This window comes from Hyperolius riggenbachi, chromosome 6 (genome assembly GCF_040937935.1).
Source record: "Hyperolius riggenbachi isolate aHypRig1 chromosome 6, aHypRig1.pri, whole genome shotgun sequence".
NCBI classification, from domain to species: Eukaryota; Metazoa; Chordata; class Amphibia; order Anura; family Hyperoliidae; genus Hyperolius; species Hyperolius riggenbachi.
In genome coordinates, this window is record NC_090651.1 from 363,356,025 (window position 1) to 363,375,676 (window position 19,652).

Here is a 19,652-nt window from a genome sequence, read left to right on the forward strand (position 1 = left end):
ACACATAGCAACATAGCGCATCGTCAGCTACACCGCTGACACGTGTGTGCAGCCCGGCCCAGCAATGCCCAGCAATGTCGCCCAAGGCGGTCAGTTCCTGATCCCAAACAGGCGACTTCAGTTAGGCATCTGTATGCGCGTATGAGAGGAATCTGCGCGGGAGACTTGGGCGCAGGATACAGCCGGTATATGGCGGGTCCTGCTGCTGCACAAGTCCCAGAGGCATATATGGGAGATCGGTGCTGGGAGACTTGGGCGCAGGATACAGCCGGTATATGGCGGGTCCTGCTGCTGCACAAGTCCCAGAGGCATATATGGGAGATCGGTGCTGGGAGACTTGGGCGCAGGATACAGCCGGTATGTGGCTGGTCCTGCTGCTGCACAAGTCCCAGACACTGTTAAATACTATTCCCCCTCCAGGCCGCCATGGATGGTGGGGAATGACATTATTGTGTTTTAAAAGTAACTTCAGCTCCATCTTCTGACGGCGCCGAAGTTATTCCCTGTGCCTACTATAGCCGTAATACCGATTACGGTCTATGGTGGCACCGGCTGCGCCCAAGTCTCCTGCGCTGGGTTCACTATGTTCGTGTGTATGCGCACTTAAAGTAAACTGAAGGGAAAAAAGTGCAGAACGAACATTCCCCAATCTCCCCCTACCTGCGCGAACACACAACAGCACACAAAGGGTGTTAATGAGAGTTCAAACGATCATAGCACTTTGTGCAGGAGATGTTGGGGATCTTATAAATTTGACCCATTCGCACACACGTACCCATGTTGCAAGATCTCAAAAACAATCACTTGTCACAACAAATTGTAGGTCGCTGGAAAAATCGTTAGAAAAAGCTTGACAGGGGTACGCAGCTTAATTCCTAACTTTTTTTCACACAAATGAAAAAAATACTGTTCCGGTATGTCATAAAATCTTCACCTAAAAAACAAGTAATTCAAAAGATGTAGGATACCCAAAGTGACATTTGACATGATGAGATAGACATGTGTATGTACAGTGCCTAGCACACAAATAACTATGTTGTGTTCCTTTTTTTCTTTCTCTGCCTGAAAGAGTTAACTATCAGGTATGTAAGTGGCTGGCTCAGTCCTGACTTAGACAAGAAGTGACTACAATGTGACCCTCACTGATAAGAAATTCCAACTATTAAACATTTTCCTAGCAGAAAATGGCTTCTGAGAGCAAAAAAGAGATAAAAAGGGTAATTTCTTATCAGTGAGGGTCACACTGTAGTCACTTCCTGTCTGAGACAGGACTGAGTCACCCACTTACATACCTGATATTTAACTCTTTCAGGCAGAGGAAGAAAAATAAGGAACACAGCCTAGTTATTTGTGTGCTCGGTGCTGTACATACACGTCTATCTCATCATGTCACATGTCACTTCGGGTATCCTTTAAACATTTGATTCTTTTTCTTTATCTGGACCAAATAGTAAAATAACCCTCCTTTATGAATATGAATAATATTACGCACTGAACCAATACCGTTTTTTTTTTTATGTGAAACAAACTGTTCCATTGTGCTTGTTATTTTTGCATTAGTTGTCTTCATAGATTTCAGATTTTTATTTTTTTGTTTTTTTTTAAGGTGTGGTTAGGTCTGGCACTCTCATTATTACAAAGAGACCCATCACAGTCTTGATTGAGAGCTGTAAAGGTCTTGTCTTCTGTTGTATGAAAATAAATCTCTGAGACTATGAAATAGTTCCTTTGGTATTTTCCAAAATAGTGGTCATAGGTTGTTTCTTCATGTTGAAGGTCCGAAACAGTCTCCACATGGCAGCGGTAAAGTAGAACTATAGTTTTTTTTTTTGTTCCAAATCATTTATTTTGCTTAACATTAGCTATAGATCCTTTATGTATGTGTTACATTACATATTATATGTTATACGTACCTCTTTTATGCTGGGAATACACCATGGCCTCGATTCATAAAGCTTTCCTGCATGCGGTAATGCTGAAAACAGCTGACTTTACCGACCACTTGTCCATTCATAAAAGCAGTTACCGCATGAAAAGCTACAATTACCGAGCAGTGAGGTAAATTACCGACTTGAGTGGGAAATATGTCAGTAAATGTCAATTCATCAAAGTTAGAACATGCGATATCAGCTCTGGGCTGGGGATAGGAGAGTGATAGGAAAGTGGTAACACTGTGAAAGCCACAAGCAGAGGGGATAAGCTGTGACTGACCAGAGCAGAGCCAATAGAAACAGCTCCTGTCTGCTTCAGGTCCTGCTGATCCTTGCTGATAGGAAGTGCAGACTTCTACCACCCAAGTAGTGAGCAGAGAGAAAGGAACAAATAGAGTTTCCCTTGCAGCCCTTCAGCAGTGTTTAACCTCTTCAGTTCCTGATAGATGCTTTCCCTATACTAGCTGCTTATCTTCAAAGCAGGGCATGTGTGACATCTCCTAGAAGTTCGTTTAAGGTGTGGCAATTAAATAAAATGTTAAGAGAGACTAATAGACAGAGCCGGGACAAGGTCCTCCAGCACCCAAGGCTGAGACACGAAAGTGCGCCCCTCCATCCCTTCACCCAAGCCGTCACACACTGATTGCTATTAGACTAAGAGGCACCCCAGGGCCCCCAACACCTTAATCTCTAGTTATCTGGCTTGTAGTCACTTTCATGTATCTTCTTTTCTTATTTCTTTCTGCTTCAAACACAATTAGGAATGACAGCTGAATGAATTGTGCGCCCCTCCTACACTGCGCCCTGAGGCTGTAGCCTCTCCAGCCTATGCCCCGGCCCGGCCCTGCTAATAGACATAATCAGAGCCGAGCAGAGGCAGTATAACAAACAGTATAGCACAGCATGCACATCTAAAGGGATGTCGGGATGCATTGTAATGCCCTCAGCACATGGAGATTTCTCTATTGAAGCGGTAAATTACCGAACTTCAATTACACCTCTGAACATTTTTTAGGAATCAGCATACCAAAGTCTAAAATACCGAATGCAGGGATTTAACGAGCATTTTACATTCACCGCATACAGCTCTATGAATCGAGGCCCATGAGGTTTTTTTTTTTGCAGACGGATGGCTCGATAGATAATTTACAACAGGTTCCATCTGATTCTCATTGTTTTTCTGATCGATTTTCTCATAGAAGTGAATGGAAATCGTTCAGAAAAACAATTGGAAAATCGAGCGGCCGGTAAATCTGCTGAAAAAAAATCATTGTGTATTCCCAGCATTAGGCTGTGGAGTCAGAGTGATGCCAGATACATTCCCTGTTACAGCACTGATCTTATCAGGAGAACAAACGTGACAACATAGTGCTGTCATGTGTTCAGGGTAATGGGAGGGGCCAGGGCTAAAAAGGGGCAGCTAGCGATGATCGTAGTCAGCTAATTACGAGTGCGTGAAATTTTACGTACACTTTTGCGATTACGCCCATACGTAATTACTATTTGTAAATTCAAAAAAACACATATATAAGTAGATAAATACTACTTCTACTTACATAACAGATGTATTGTGCTATCCATGTAATGATTCCTGTGAATTTTATAAAGGAAAAGCAGAAAATCCTATTCTAGGCAGTGGCCATTTTGCCAAGCTAATGCTGACATCATATCCTCCTGGACTCTTGTTTTCCTCCCTCCCTTCTCTTGCTCATTGTGTTACCATTAGCTGCTCTCCTCCCAGTTTTCAGACACTCCCACTGAGGTGTATACCAGGAACTGCACTGTCTTTTTTTTTCTTTTCTCCTCCAATCACTGAGTCACCTCAGCCTTGCTTGTAAACACAAGTGAGCAGAGGTGTTTCAGATAAGAAGCTAGGCAGGGAAATAAATGGAAGAGAAAGAATATATTATAGATAAAAATAATCCACAGCATTCAACTGTTTGGCACTGACTACTAAAGGGCCAGTGCTCCTAAAGTATGTGATAACTCCAAACCATAACAGCAGAAAAAGTTTTGCAAGTTTTGAATGCAGGATTAGCATCTTTACCACTTAATACACTCAGACCAGTTGCTGTTGAAATCTGATTTTTATGGTGACAATACCGCTTTAACCGCTAAAGTTGGCACAAAATGACATGAAAATTTCGGGAAAATTATGCCAAGTTACGAATGAATACAATTAAAGACGGAGTTAATTATGATTTTTCCAGAAATTTCACATTATGATTTTGCATCGTAACTGCGAATTTCGGTGCAAAATTATATCTATGTGAAATTTGTGGTCATCCCTTGTGGCAGCATTATGTTGTCATGTGATCAGAGTAATGGGAGGGATCTGGGCTAAAAAGTGATGCCATTGTACGGTCATGTGTTCTGTGTAATGATAGGGGCCAGGTATAACAAGTGACAGCATTGTGCACTCGTTTGGCAGGAGGAGGTACAAACCAATGTGTGATGAAATTTTGTCCAATATTTATGCTCAATCCTAGTAATGTAATGTGATAAACACTTTTTTTTTTACTATAGTTCTACTTTAATAAAGACATTTTTTTGAATCTGTTCATATGGAATTTTCTTGTTCCACGTACTCATACACCACAGTCTCTCCTCCAAAACTTGCCACAAAGATAAACTGCCTCCCTCTCACATGGACAGTGGCCAAAGCCCTAGCCTCAAAAACTTTGAGCTCCTGCAAGGGTACCAAAGGCCCTGAGGGTCCTTCTTTGTCATTTGTTTCCTCAACTTCCCAATGTTTCCATTTTTCGAGCTGGTATACCCAAGCGTAACCATAGTCATTGCCGAGAAAGGCATGCCAACGTAGGCCAAGGAAAAGAGGTTGGAACACATGGGAACCTCGAGATGATAGCTGTTGCAGCTGTTTAAACATGGAACCATCCCACCTGACCAGAGAAGAGTCACCCATGTACCTCACCAAGCAAGCAAACACTCCATCCTCTGCATCGGTAAAATGCTTGACGGCATAGACATCCCAGGCTTCGGGGATATCTGTGAGACGTTCCAAACGTTTGTTCTCAAAGCGATAGACTAGAGGCCTCTGGGAACCGCTGCTCATGATGAGATGTGGGTAACCGGAGAGGATGAGGGGCTCGGCGTCCGTGTCACGGTACCAACGGGGCAAGCGCTGTTGAGGGTAGAATCCAACCCCGTTCCACCGATATAAGGTGCTGGCCCCGGACTTTGCACTGTCTGCAATGATGAAATAGTGGTCTCCTTCCAGTGAAGTGAAACTCTCGATGTCATTGGGCTTACGGATGTCCGGAAAGTGTTGGAACATGCGAAAGGTAGTAATGGTTCCGAGAGAGGGATCGCGTCTGTAGACAAACGTTCCATTAAATAGCTGGGCCACCACGACAAATAACTGCTTCCCAATGACCAGAGGAAGGCAGGAGATCACAGCAATACCTGAACAGTGGAGGAAAGATGTACTGTTATACTGAGAAATGTCTACGTCAGTCTACTCAACTACACATGTGACACTGGTACAAAAACAGAGAACTTTTTACATAAGGAAATCTAAAGATAGAAAAAAGCAGTGACTGTAATCAATCTAAAATGACTCTTTCCTATTTTATAAAGAAGAAGCAGTAGAGTGTTGTACTGCGTCAGCCAGAGCCGGGACAAGGTCCTTCAGCACCCAAGGCTGAGACTGCAAAGTGCGCCCCTCCATCCCTCCCACCCCAGCCGTCACACACTAATTGCTATTAGACTAAGAGGCGCCCCAGGGCCCCCAACATCCCCAACACCTTAATCTCTAGTTATCTGGCTTGCAGTCACTGCTATGTATGTCCTTTTCTTATTTCTTTGTGCTTCAAACACAATTGGGAATGACAGCTGAATGAATTGTGCGCCCCCTCCTACACTGCGCCCTGAGGCTGGAGCCTCTTCAGCCTCTGCCTCGGCCCGGCCCTGGCGTCAGCCATCGGTAAAAGCAAGACATTTTGAATCAGGATGATACCATTTATTGGCCAACTTAAAGGTAAATAAAAAGTAAGCTTTTGGCTAGTAAGCCTTCTTCTGACATAACTAGGAAGAGTACACTACTACTATACTACATTGTTATGCTAATCAGAGGTGCCATTTAGGGTGGTAATAAATGATTGTGCTTGCTTGATTTTACTTCATAGCCTTTGAATCTCTTTTCCATAGCCACACCACAGGGCCATCCCATTATTAATGTACCCATCAGCTATGCATAATAGATAATTCTATAAAGAACAGTGTGCTTGGCCGGTGGTTCCATTCTCCAACACTAGGTAACTGCCTAGTTTGTCTATGTGTAAAAATGGATATGGAACTGGAAGTAAATGGAAGACTGATCTATCAATAGGTTTTTGCAGCCAGTTCATGTGGAAATGGCATTCTAATGCTTTAGAATAGCTATAACGTTTACTGTTTTTTATTGCTACTAGCCGACCCACGGCATAGCATACGCTGCCTAATTATGAATGCCGGTCCTACACTTGCCGCCGAGCTGGAGGCGGTAGCGGGCAGGAAGGGGGTATTGGGCAGAGCGGCGGGGAGGGGGGTCGGATCCCCCTCCCCCACCTGGGTCCCCCATCTGCAGAGCCGGGACAAAGTCCTCCAGCAACCAAGGCTGAGACACCAAAGTGCGCCCCTCCATCCCTGCCACCTCAGCCGTCACACACTAATTGCTATTAGACTAAGAGGGCCACAGGGCCCACAACCTACCCAACACCTTCATCTCTAGTTATCTGGCTTGCAGTCTCTGCCATGTATCCCCTTTTCTTATTTCTTTCTGCTTAATACACAATTAGAAATGACAGCTGAATGAATTGTGCGCCCCCTCCCACACTGCGCCCTGAGGCTGGAGCCTCTCCAGCCTATGCCTCGGCCCGGCCCTGCCCATCTGCGCTCCCTCTCTGGCTTAAGCTCAGCAGCAGCCGCCGCTATTAGTAAGAGGCAGCGGGCGGGGATGACTCACCCCTTCCGCGTTCCAGCATGCGTTCCACTGTAGTCACTTCCTGTAATGCCACCCTAGGGGCGCCTCTAGGCATAGGCAGTACAGGCCATTTGCCTGGAGTGCCATTGGTCCAGAGGGGGCGCCATGTTGCTGGATTAAGCCCCGCCCCCAAATTAAGCCCCACTAAAAATTAAGCCACACCCATATGGGTGTTCTATTACTTGCTTCTGCTGCATCTACTTAGCATAAGTTGCAGGCAGCTGACACTTCTGTGCCTTGTGCATCCTTCTTTCATCTTTTGTGCCATTTCTGCCTCCTTCTGTGCCCTTTGTGCCTCCTTCTGTCCCCCTGTGCCTTCTTATGTCTCCTTTGCCTTTATTTGTCCCCTTGTGCTACCTCTGCCCTTCTGTTCCTCCTTCAGTCCCACTCTGCCTCCTTCAGTCCTCCTGTGCCTCCTTCTGTATCCCTTTGTGCCTCCTTCTGTCTCCACGTGCCTCCTCTGTCCCCTGCGCCTTCCTCTATCCCCTGCGCCTTCCTCTGTCCCTTGCACCTTCCTCTGTCCCCTGCGCCGAGGCCTTCCTCTGTCCCCTGCGCCTTCCTCTGTCCCCTGCGCCTTCCTCTGTCCCTGTGTGCCTCCTTCTAACCCATTGTAGAGGGTGCCAGGCCGACCAGGCGGTCATGAGTGCTGTGCAGGGGGGACCGTGGTCACACCCCCCCGCCAGATGTTGTGTCCCCAGGTGGTGAACAGGCTTGCGTCAGTTCACTGGCCTGCAGCCCGTAAGCTCACTTCTGCAGCCTTACATTACGTGTATTTTCTGGCAAAAAACGCTGGCGCATTACGATTTTTTTCATGGAAGGGTGCCATGGGGGTGGGGGCGCCACAGATTTTGTCGCCTGGAGTGACAAAATGGCTAGATGCGCCCCTGCTACCCACTATATTGTAAGTGGACGGCATTGCAGGAAGTGACGACAGTAGAATGCACTCTGGAACGTGGAAGAGGTGAGTCATCCCCGCCACTGCCTCTTACTAATAGCAGCTAAGGAATTTAAGCTAAGGAAAACAAAAGTTTGCTTTCTTAGAACAGAAAGAATTTGCGATAATTCAGGTTGGAGTGAGCCTGAGATGTCTCTCACAATGCATCACTGCTGAATATATGCAAATTAACCATTGTTGCCCTTAGAAGCTAAACACACCTCCAGAACCACTGGAATGCAATGATGTGTCAGCTTGTGAATTTGCACAGAACCATAATAATCCAACATGCATACAGACTGTTTCGGATTGTTTAATCCTCATCAGTGCATGGCATAGATTCATTTGGCTCTGTGGAGTAGGGCTTGTAACATCGAGAGGTACAGACTAACCAGCAAGCTCATGGTGACCCAGAACTCATTAGAGTGTATATATTATAGAACTTAAGCTAGAGGGGGTGTGCAGATGGTGGACCCAGGTGAGAGGGGGGTCCGACCCCCCTCCCCGCCGCTGTGCCCATTACCCCCTTTCTACCCACTACCCCCTCCAGCTCGGCGGCAAGTGTAGGACCGGCCCTGGGGGCAGGGCGCAACTTCTTCTTGCTTGGACCGGCCCCTTCTTGCTTGGCCCGGCCCTGGGGGCAGGGCGATACTTCTTCTTCTTCTTCTTGCTTGAAGGTTGAGGCACTTACTCTATTATATGTATATAGATTCTATACTATACTATACTCTGGTAATATCTACATTACCTTTTGTAAGAAAAGGGGGGATGACTTGGGGGTGTGACCTGTTGGGTGGCTGGGGCTTAGAGCACCACAACTTCTGTGCTTATATCCAGGGCCGGAATTGCACTCTTTACCGCCCTAGGCCACCGTCACTAGCCGCCCCCTTCAGTATAGGTAGTGAGATGACCCCTCCCCCTTCCCTCTTGTATAGGTAACCTGATGACCCCTCCCCCCTTCCCTCTTGTATAGGTAACCTGATGACCTGATGACCACCCCTCCTTGGCCTAAATCCGGCCCTGCTTATATCCTGAGCTGTAAATCCGGCCCTGACTCTCAGGTAAAGAGTCTGATGGCTGCTCACAAATACTTCCTACAAAACCCGAGCTTTCTCCTATTTTTCATCATCTGTTTAAAATCATTTTTCAGCACTTTGTAATTAAAAAGTATCAAAAAGTAGTAGTATTTTCTTGCTTGCTGGTGGCTTAAAGCAGGGCTTTTCAATCTTTTCACTAATTGTACCACTTTTAACACCTGAAAATTTTCAAGTACCACCAGTGTGCATGCGCAGTAGAGCAGAGCCGATAGCGCACGGCTGTTTCCACCACAATCAGAGTGGAGAGCCGCTACTTTGCATGTGGGCATGCTGACGGGGAAGAAGGGGGAAGTCTCTCTAAGCCAGGTGAAAGGTGCACAGTGATAGTGCATATTCTTCAAATACAGGAAGTGAGCAGTGATGTCACTTCCTGTATACGCACCGTCACTGTGCACTATTCACCTGGCTGTCTCTTCACTGCTGATCTGAGATCTGAAGTATGCCGCAGGGCAGCACAGCCGTGAGCGGGAGCTGAACTTTGTGGAGGCAAGATGAGACCAGGACAAGTGACAGGCAAACCTAGTGTGTACCACCTGGCCAACAGCAAAGTACCACTGGTTGTAACGCGTACCACAGGTTGAAAAGCCCTGGCTTAAAGGACTTCCGAGGCCAAATGTAGAAAAAAAAATGAAAAAAGTTAGATACCTGCATCAGTTTGGAAGGCACGGAGGACGCCTTCCATCTTTATGCAGGCAGGAGAGCCCGACCCGGGTAGTGGGGTCGGGAGCGGCCCGGGGGGCTATTGAGCGGCGGGGACCCGGCGGAACGGCACGGAGGGCGCTGACGGCGTCCTCCGTGCCTTCCAAACTGATGCAGGTATCTAACTTTTTTAATTTTTTTTTCTACATTTGGCCTCGGAAGTCCTTTAAAAGGCATTTTATTGATAAGGTTTGAAAATATCACCTAGGAGCAGGGCCAGATTTACCACAAGGCATTGTAGGCACACGCCTACAAGCACCTGCTGATGGAAGGCGGCTCACTCCCCCCTCTGGCGCCGCCCTCCCTCCTTCCCTATGCAGAGTCCCGAGCAGAGCGTAAATGAGAGGATACTCACTCAGCTCCCCACTGCATTCCACTGATGAGATCTCCTTTCATTTGGGGGCACTACTAGCTACTTAATACTGAGGTTCCTCTATCTACCTAATACTAAGGGGCACCTCTAGCTACTTATGACAAGCTGGGAAAGTAAGTTGCAGTGCGGTTAGGAAGGGATTTGTATTTTCATGGAGGGCGGAGTCTGGGGAAGGGGGGGGGCAGGACATCTGTGCCTATAGGCTCCTGTGAGGTAAACTCAGCCCTGCCTAGGAGAAAACTTAGGGGAAAAATGTGAATGAAATAAGGGCCCAGTGGTCTTCCACCTGACACTCTTTGAACTAGTAATGCCTCTCGGGTATAAATCTGGATAGAAAATTGTTTTGTCTGTTTATACTGCTCACGTTTATTTCAGGGTAACTTTACATTTACAAAAATCCTTCTTTACAGTTGCCATAACCAATACTCCATATTTTTATTTTTAACCTATTAGCAGCTTCCAAGGAAATATCTCATTTGAGATAAGTGTACTGCTTTTGACCTCAGCCGACAGAAGTCGTCATGCTGTAAATTCTTGGAATGCTTTGATCTCTCTCTGCTAACAGAGGATATAGAAACTGAAAGCAGAAGTCCTCTGTTATTGTCTCACACTGCCCCCTAGTGACAAGTGGACATAAATACACATTATAGCAGTACTAACTAATAGCAAGGAAAGGTAACAAATAAGAAATACAAAAAAAATGTGCTTACATAAATTGGCTTGGAGCACTTGCAAGCCTCTATATAAATTGGCTGCTAAAGAGTTAAATAAAGTTTGAAATTAAAACTATTCACAGAGAATGTCAGCGCTGTAGCATTTACCTTTAATGGTGTCAAAGTATCTGAACTGGTAGGCCACGTGGTCCCACTCCAAAAAGGTGCAGCTGCCCTCAAAGGGATGTGCGATCACCACGTACTGCTCGGACTGGTACTCAAATGACTTGACGGACAAGGAGGGAAACTTGAAGGACCACCTCTGGACAATGTCTGCTGAATCACAGGCAAAAAATACGAACGTAAAGTTTCACTTATTGTTATGGATTTATATAGCGCCACCGTCTTCCGTGAGTAAAAAAACAAACATGGGTACTGCACTTAAAAAAAAATCTGTAAAAAACAACAACAAAAACAGCCCTTGTGGGGGGGGGGGGGGGGGGGTACTTACCTTGGGAGGGGAGAACCTCTGGCTCCTAATGAGTCTTCTCCTGTCCTCTTCACCCTCCGGAATCCAGCGCTGGCAGCCCCCGAATAACAGTGATGTAAATATTTACCTTCCACGTTCCTGCGCAGGCACAGTGGCCCAGGCTTTCCGATGAGTTCCGGCGGAAATAGCTGAGCCCCATCGGGTCAGCCCCAATCGGAAAGCTCTCACTGCGCCTGCGTAGGAGCGTGGAAGGTAAATATTTCAGCCGCTAACAAGCTGATTTTTCGGGCTGTTTTTTTTCAGGGGTTGCCACTTGCCAGCGCAGGATCCCGGAGGGTAAAGAGGATGGAGGAAGCCTCAGTAGGATCCAGATGCTTCACCGGCCCGAGGTAAGTAGCCTCCAGGGGCTGTTTTTTTTGTTACAAATTTTCTTTAACCTCCCTAGCGGTATTGAAGGTTATACACCTCCATACAAAACCAGGGATGGTCGTAGTCCGCCAACTTCGCTACACTGGAACTACGCAGAGTTTTACACAATTACGCTTTGCAAACTACGGCTTCCAAATCAGAAGATTCGCTATGTATGCATTTCGTAGACTACGCGTTAAAATATGAAATTACGCGAAGTGCGAAGCGTAGTGTATGCGGACGCTCATGCCCTTATGCGGAAAAATTTCCGCATTACTCCGCCAAATATGCGCATGCATGAAGTCTTACATGCGTACATTCCACCTTCCAATGCGGAATTGTATATGCATAGAAGGGGTAATAATATTTCTGGGCATGCGCAAGCAAAAACAATGATCTGTACACGGAAAAATAGACGCGTTTACCGCACACGTAGTTGACTTAGCAATACACACATCAACTATGCGAAGTAAACGTTGCTAGAAATGGCAGCAGATTACTATGCGTATTTTTGAAACTTCGCCTACGAACTACGATGCGTAGATGTGGAACTACGACGCGTATTGTACGAGCAACACTACAAAACTCAAAACATGCTGTGAACAGTATTGACATGCATACACGTCAATACTCTCCTGCACTGTGTACTAGACCCTTGCTGTACTGACATACATACACGTCAATACTCTCCTGCACTGTGTACTAGACCCTTGCTGTACTGACATACATACACGTCAATACTCTCCTGCACTGTGTACTAGACCCTTGCTTGACGCATTTTGGCAAGTTACAGGAATAAAAAAGGTTATGAAAAGTAATTTGCTCACCTTTTGCACAGAAGTCCTGGGGAAATTGAACACCAGGGAGGTTTAATAATACAGACATTGGTATTCATATGATTGGTAGACATGGTATACATTGGTAGCCATCACCACAGGTTTATTTCATGAAAAACAGAGTCATCACTGCTGAACCTTCACCACCCCTTTTTCGGGTGCGTGTACATGACTGCCTAATTTTTCTGGCTGCACTGCGGGCGGCTGCAACAACAAAACAAAAGGCATGTACATGTGCCAATTCCCCTTCGTGATCATTACCTTGCCGCAATGAAGGGGCTTGCGTATCCCAATGAAGCAATGACCGCCGAATATATGAGTGTCTCGGGGGGGTCACACCAAAGATAATAAAGTTATGGCTTCATTGCAGACAGACCAAATTTGATCAGCTGGACAGTCACTGTTGTTCTAATATTGAGCTACCACAGCCTGGCGACCATATGGGCTGGAAAGCCGCCATCATCTGCACTCTTGCCATGGTGCACGGCCATCACTACACAAACAGCTGTTTGCGGTGCGTTACACAGTGAGTTTGGTGTGTCAGTGTGAAGCAGTACTCTAATTACACTCCCTGATTGATGTATGCAAGATGTTTTAAAGCACTTTAGGCCTGCAATTTAGCATTCAATGTGATTTCTGCCCTTAAAACGCTGCTTTGCGTCCAATCCAGATTTTTCCCCGGGACTTTTGGCATCTATCCCACTCCGCCATGCCCTCCTCCTGGTGTTAGACCCCTTGAAACATCTTTTCCATCACTTTTTTGGGAAGCATAAGTGTTTCTAGTTTTCAAAGTTCGCCTCCCTAGTGAAGTCTATTACGGTTCGCGGAAGTTCGCGCGAACCGAACTTTTGCGGAGGTTCGCGAACTGAAATTCGGAGGTTCATGCCATCTCTATCTGTAATGTCAAATGTGACTTCTGCAACTTTTCCATATAAGCAACTCGACAACCTGACCGACCGAATGACCAAGCAATTGACACCCCAGGCCGGAGGACTTTGCAGGGCCAATTCCAGGCGACCCAGGAGGCTTTGGATGGCGGCAAGGGAGCGATCGGCGTGGAGGGGGCTGGGGGAAGCCCCAGGAAAGTATTTTTTTTTCTCCACTGCCCATCTCAGGTTCATTTTAAAGAGTATATTCAATATGCAACCCTTTTTTTAGAAGTACATTTTTTTTTTTTTGAAAGTTGAAGACACTCATGAGAACATACAGGACACAAGCACCAAACTTCCTTAGCACCACACAGTCAAGAAGCACTTTCAGAAAAACAGTGCCGCACTTACTGCCTGTCACACAGTGGAAATCCTTCTCAGATAGCTCAGTCAGGGTCCGCCCCTTCATTTTGGTTGGCTCCTCACACGGCAGTGGAGGCCACACCGCGATTTTCTTCCCCGGGCCATGAATCCACTGCACCAGCCACTTCATCTGACAGTTGCATTGTAAGGGGTTTCCTCGCAAGTCTCTAAAGGGGCAAAATATCAATATTTTATTCTAGGGAAAAAAAAGCAAAGAAAAGTCCCATAGCCTGACCCACTCCTCCAGATCTGCCCTGGGGGTTTGTCCAACACCCCACCACTTTCTTATTTAGGGGTTTGTGAAAAAAATAGGTGGGGTCCTCCCTCCATACCCAATGGCATTAGTTAAGCACTGGACAATGACTTACTAATAATTCCAGTCAAGATCGGCAGGAAGTGAGTGTGACAGGTCCGGGGCTAGACTGCATACAGTTGAGATAAAATTTGCATGCAAACCAGAATTAATGCGCACACGTAAAAAGACACCTTAGCCACTAGTAGAATATTGGTAAAATTACAGATATTCTACTAGTTAATTCCGATAGTAAAACATATTTTACTATGACCTAACCCTACTCTAACACAGAACCCTCCATCTACTACTGATGCCCAATCTCCCCCTCCCCCCTGGGGGTGCCTCACCTTAACCTCCTTGACGGTGCCTAACCTTATACCCCCCTTCTCCTTTGGTACTTAAGCTTAACCCCCATGGTGGTGCCTAATCTTAACCATTTTAGCCTTTTGGACGTTACTGTCACGTCCAAAATGCTGCTGCTGTGTGCTCCCGCGCGCCCCCGTTATCCCAGAGATCAAGGAATGGGAACATAGTTCCTATTCATTGATCTAAGTCCCCGGTAGAAAGACTGAGAGCTTCTTATGAGAAGCCGTGGTCATTCTGAACAAGAAAAAAAATCACGTCCTCCTTATACTTCCTGTAAGTGAGAGTACTCACTTACAGGATGGAATAAAAAAGAAAAGACTGTGGCCATCTTGTGGCCAAATAGTAAAACTACATGTACATACATTTTTTTTCACACAAAATACAATAAATTACATTTAAATTTAACAGTTTACCTCCCACACCCAAAAAATACCCTAATTAAATGTTTAACTAAAAAAAATTAAAAAATGTAAATAAAAAAACCAAAAACAAATAGTTACCCAAGGGTCTGAACTTTTTTAATATGCATGTCCAGAGAGTATATTACTAATATTTTTAAAGGGAACCAGAGACGTTGGGGGGAAGGCTTTATACATACCTGGGGCTTCCTCCAGTCCCATACGCATGGTTCGTCCCACGCCGCCGTCCTCTGCTGCCTGGATCCGCCAGTACCGGGTCCCGTCATTGCCGCGAGTCGGCCAGTTGGCCGGCAGACGCGGCCAAATGTCCGCATCACACGGGGCTCCCTCCATACACATACGCATGAGGCTGCCTACTGCACAGCCTCATGCGTACGAGTATGGAGGGAGCCCCTGTGATGCGGACAATTGTCAGCGTCTGCCGGAAGTGACGGGACCCGGTACCGCCGATCCAGGAAGCAGAGGATGGCGGCGTGGGAGCTATCCAGGCTTATGGGGCTGGAAGAAGCCCCAGGTATGTATAAAATCTTGTTCTATTTTTTCTTGCCGTTCCTCTCTGGTTCCCTTTAAAAACTGAAAAAATGCACCTTTATTTCCAAATAAAATTTTGGCACCATACATTGTGATAGGGACATAATTTAAATGGTGTAATAACCGGGACAAATGGGCAAATAAAATGTGTGAGTTTTAATTATGGTAGCATGTATTATTTTAAAGCTATAATGGCCGAAAACTGAGAAATAATGATTTTTTTCAATTTTTTTTCTTATTATTCCTGTTAAAATGCATTTAGAAAAAAATAATTCTTGGCAAAATGTACCACCCAAAGAAAGTCTAATTGGTGGCGGAAAAAATAAGATATAGATCAATTTGTTGTGATAATTAGTGATAAAGTTATTGGCGAATGAATGGGAAGTGAAAATTGCTCAGATGCATAAGGTGAAAAACGACTGAAGGCTGAAGGGGTTAAAGTGATCCTTAAGCCAACTAAAAAAAATGAGATTTACTCACCTGGGGCTTCCCTCAGCCCCCAGCAGCCGATCGGTGCCCTCGCAGCTCCGCTCCGATGTCCCAGGACCCGCCGGCGAGCACTTCCGGTTTGGCCGTCACCGGCCGACAGGCATGGGAACGCGAGTGATTGTTCGCGTTCCCAGCCTGTATATCACCCCCTATGCTGCTATTGCGACCAGCTGGCCGCAATAGCAGCATAGGGGGCGATATACAGGCTGGGAACGCGAACAATCACTCGCGTTCCCGCTGGCCGCAATAGCAGCATAGGGGGCGATATACAGGCTGGGAACGCGAACAATCACTCGCGTTCCCATGCCTGTCGGCCGGTGACGGCCAAACCGGAAGTGCTCGCCGGCGGGTCCTGGGACATCGGAGCGGAGCTGCGAGGGCACCGATCGGCTGCTGGGGGCTGAGGGAAGCCCCAGGTGAGTAAATCTCATTTTTTTTAGTTGGCTTAAGGATCACTTTAAAAGACACTTGAGGTGGGAGTGATAAGGGGGCTGCCATATTTATTTCCTTGTAAACGATGCCTTTAAATAACTCAACCCCACATACAGGGCTGGTTTTAGATGTTTTGCAGCCTGAGGCAAACCTGTGAGGATGCAAATACTGCAATGGCTACACAGGACTCCCCAATAGCAGCACAGTGGTCTTTTTTCTGGCCGGTTGGACAGTGTAGGGTTGCATCTGGTGGGAACAGATGTCCCTTGTTCAATCATGGAACTTAGTTTCTGTTATGGGAGATTTTATATGCAAAGACCTGATGAAGGGCGAATTATGTCCGAAACAGACTAGTGTCATTGCCTGAAATTGCTCAATATTTCTCTCAAGCCACTCCTGTGTGATCTTTGCTAAATCTTGTGGCAATGTGTATTTATTCCGTGTAAAATGTGTAAAATTACATTTTTCTTCTCACTGGGATGAGCTCAATTTTTCTCAAAAGCCATTTAACTTTTTCCCGCATGAGTTACTGCATAGGAGATAACTCAGTGCAGGCCGCCGGTGACGGTATATACAGTATACTCGGAGAGCCTGTGATCGGTAATCACTTCGGCTCGGGCAGAATAGCACAAATAAATAGCATAAGAAGCACAAATCATTTTCTATCCCTACTGCCTTCCTACACTGCTCTCTAGTGGAGAATGTTTGCTACTACACTGCCTATTCTGTTTTGTAGATTCAAATCCTAAACAGTGTTTGGAACCTAACAGCTATAGTACCACTCTAGCATACCTCCAGGGGTGTAACAATAGACCCTGCAAGGAATGCAGCTACAGGGGGGCCCAGATGCCACAGGGGCCCTGTCCTGAGAGACTGACAACTAAGGGCAAGGAGAGAAAAAACTTTCTGCTCTCTGCACAGTTGTTCTAATGACTGCATCTGCTCAGCCACTGATAAGGAATCACACAAAGTTTTGTAGACAAAGATGTGTAGACTATCTCTATTCAGTGTGTAGGGGGAGGGGGCCTCATCCAAAGTTTTGCAGGGGGGCCCAGTGATTTCTAGTTATGCCCCTGCATACCTCCCAACTTTTTGAGCTAAGAAAGAGGGACACTTAAGCCCCACCTCTGCCACACCCCTAACCACACTCCTGCCACACCCCTAATCATGCATACCATCAAGATTACATAAGAAAAATATATTGTTTTGTAATTCAAACCACACTGGTCCTTTCTTTTCTGGTCCATCATCCTTCATATTAGCATTTGAAAATAAGAACTAGCATGGGAATACAGTTTAGAGTCAATTAAACACATTTTTCAGGATAAAAATACATATATTTGCACAGATTTGTACATCAGTCCTGAAAGAGGAACAAATGAGGAAGAAAGAGGGACAGAGGGACTTGATTCCTAAAGAGGGACTGTCCCTTCAGAAGAGGGACAATTGGGAGCTATGCTCTAGACCAGGGGTGTCAAACTCAAATACAAAGTGGGCCAAAATTTAACACTGGGACCTCGTCGCGGGCCAACCTCAATGTCTACTGGTCGCATCCCTCCATTATAAATTTCCCTGGTGTGTAATGGCTCCCCTATAACCCCTGTACAGTTCCCTGGTGTCTAGTGGAGCTCCCACCCATACCTATACAGGTCCCTTGTGTCTAGTGGAGCTCCCACCCATACCTATACACAGAGCTGGGACAAGGTCCTTCAGCACCCAAGGCTGAGACACCACAGTGCACCCCTCTATCCCTCCCCCCCAGCCGTCACACACTGATTGCTATTAGACTAAGAGGCGCCCCAGGGCCCCCAACCTCCCCAGCACCTTAATCTCTAGTTATCTGGCTTGCAGTCACTGCCGTGTATCCCCTTTTCCTATTTCTTTCTGCTTCAAACACAATTGGGAATGACAACTGAATGAATTGTGCGCCCCCTCCTACACTGCGCCCTGAGGCTGGAGCCTCTCCAGCCTCTGCCTCGGCCCGACCCTGCCTATACAGGTCCCTTGTGTATAGTGACCCCCCACCCTCCTCTATACAGTTCCCTAGATTTAGGTGCTTTCCCCCTACTTCCCCAATTGTCGTCCCTGGGGTTTTAGGGCTTCACCTCCAATATAACTTGCCTGATGGTCTAAAGTGGACCAAACATAATGCAGAGTGGGGAAACCACTTGGGGGCCAAATATAATGGCTCTGAGGGCCTCATTTGGCCCGCGGGCCGGAGCTTGACACGCATGCTCTAGACCAGGGGTGCCCATTAGGTAGATCGCGAAGGCCTTCATGGTAGATCCCGACCCCACTACATTTTCCATTTTGTATATACAAGTGTGCTCCTAAAATTGTACATAAGTAGATCACTTTGACTTGCTAATTTTTAAAAGCAGCTCACAAGCCGAAAAAGTGTGGGCACCTCTGCTCTAGACTGTGTAATATCTCGGCCTATTTTTGCCTTTTTGCGTCACAGTGCGGTCATGTTTTTTTCTTTCATTTTCTGCGAGCCATTTTCCTGAGTTTTTTTTTTTTGTGTGTGTGATTTTCCAACTACGCCAGTCTACAATAGAATAAGCAATGCATGCTGTATGCCCTCCCAGTGATGCTTAGCCCAGGCTGTTTTTTATGCAGAATTCTCCTCTCAGAGGATTCTGGGAGATTCTGGGAGACCAGACATTGTTTTCACTAATAAACAAACATTCTGCAGAGCTGCAACTGACAGTGTTACATTTCAGAAAGTAAATCTGAAAGAGGAAAGACTTTACAAGGGCCAAACACAGCCTAAAAAAATGAATTAATTAATATAGTCAAAAAAAATTAGCAATTGTATTCATTACGTTATTTATACTACTGTTCCTCTTCAATAGTGTTTGCTATAAGCTTACATATGTTTAATGGCGCTCAACGGCCGGAAGAGTCCACTGGGAAGAGATTCCAGATGGTTATTGGCCAAACTCCTACGTGGAGAAAGAGAAAGAGAGACACAAATTAATCTGTCTATTCCAGGCATCACGGAGTGCAACCAGAGGTGGATTAAGATGTAACGGGGCCCTAGGCAAGGCAGTAGATTCGGGGCCAACTTGTGGTCCTTTTGGTAAGCTGAAGGGGAGAGAGGTCAGAGAAGGTGGAAAGTGAGCCCCTTGACACTCACTAGGCCCCAGGCAATTGCCTAGGTTGCCTGGTGGATGATCCTGCTCTGAATGCAACTAAACAGCCTCATGGTGAAGGTTTTATACAATATTAGGTTGAGAGAAGAGGACCTGAGAGACCCCATGAACCTTTCAGAGAAAAAACAGGAGCCAATAGAGTGTAGTTTGAATTAAAACCACCGTGAATAGGTGACAACAATTTGGTATTCACAAACCTTGGCTGCAAGACCAGCAACCATCATGACAGCTTACAGGGTAATTCCCGTCCCCAATCAGGTCCAGAACTCAG

General features: G+C 46.1%; 1 protein-coding gene across 3 annotated transcripts in view; it reads right to left on the minus strand.

Moving 5' to 3' along the window:
* Window positions 1-1,367: 1,367 nt before the first annotated feature.
* LOC137521908 (leucine-rich glioma-inactivated protein 1-like) overlaps window positions 1,368-19,652 on the minus strand; it is an 85,562-nt gene continuing 67,277 nt past the window's right edge. For 2 of the 3 annotated variants that reach the window (XM_068241784.1, XM_068241785.1), the window contains exons 6-9: window positions 19,100-19,171; window positions 13,683-13,861; window positions 10,837-11,004; window positions 1,368-5,354 (exon numbers count right to left, since the gene is read on the minus strand). In XM_068241784.1, coding sequence (XP_068097885.1) covers window positions 4,492-5,354; window positions 10,837-11,004; window positions 13,683-13,861; window positions 19,100-19,171 — 1,282 coding nt within the window. In that variant the 3' untranslated portion in view covers window positions 1,368-4,491. The remainder of the gene's footprint in view (window positions 5,355-10,836; window positions 11,005-13,682; window positions 13,862-19,099; window positions 19,172-19,652) is intronic. The other variant, XM_068241786.1, reaches the window with a different exon arrangement.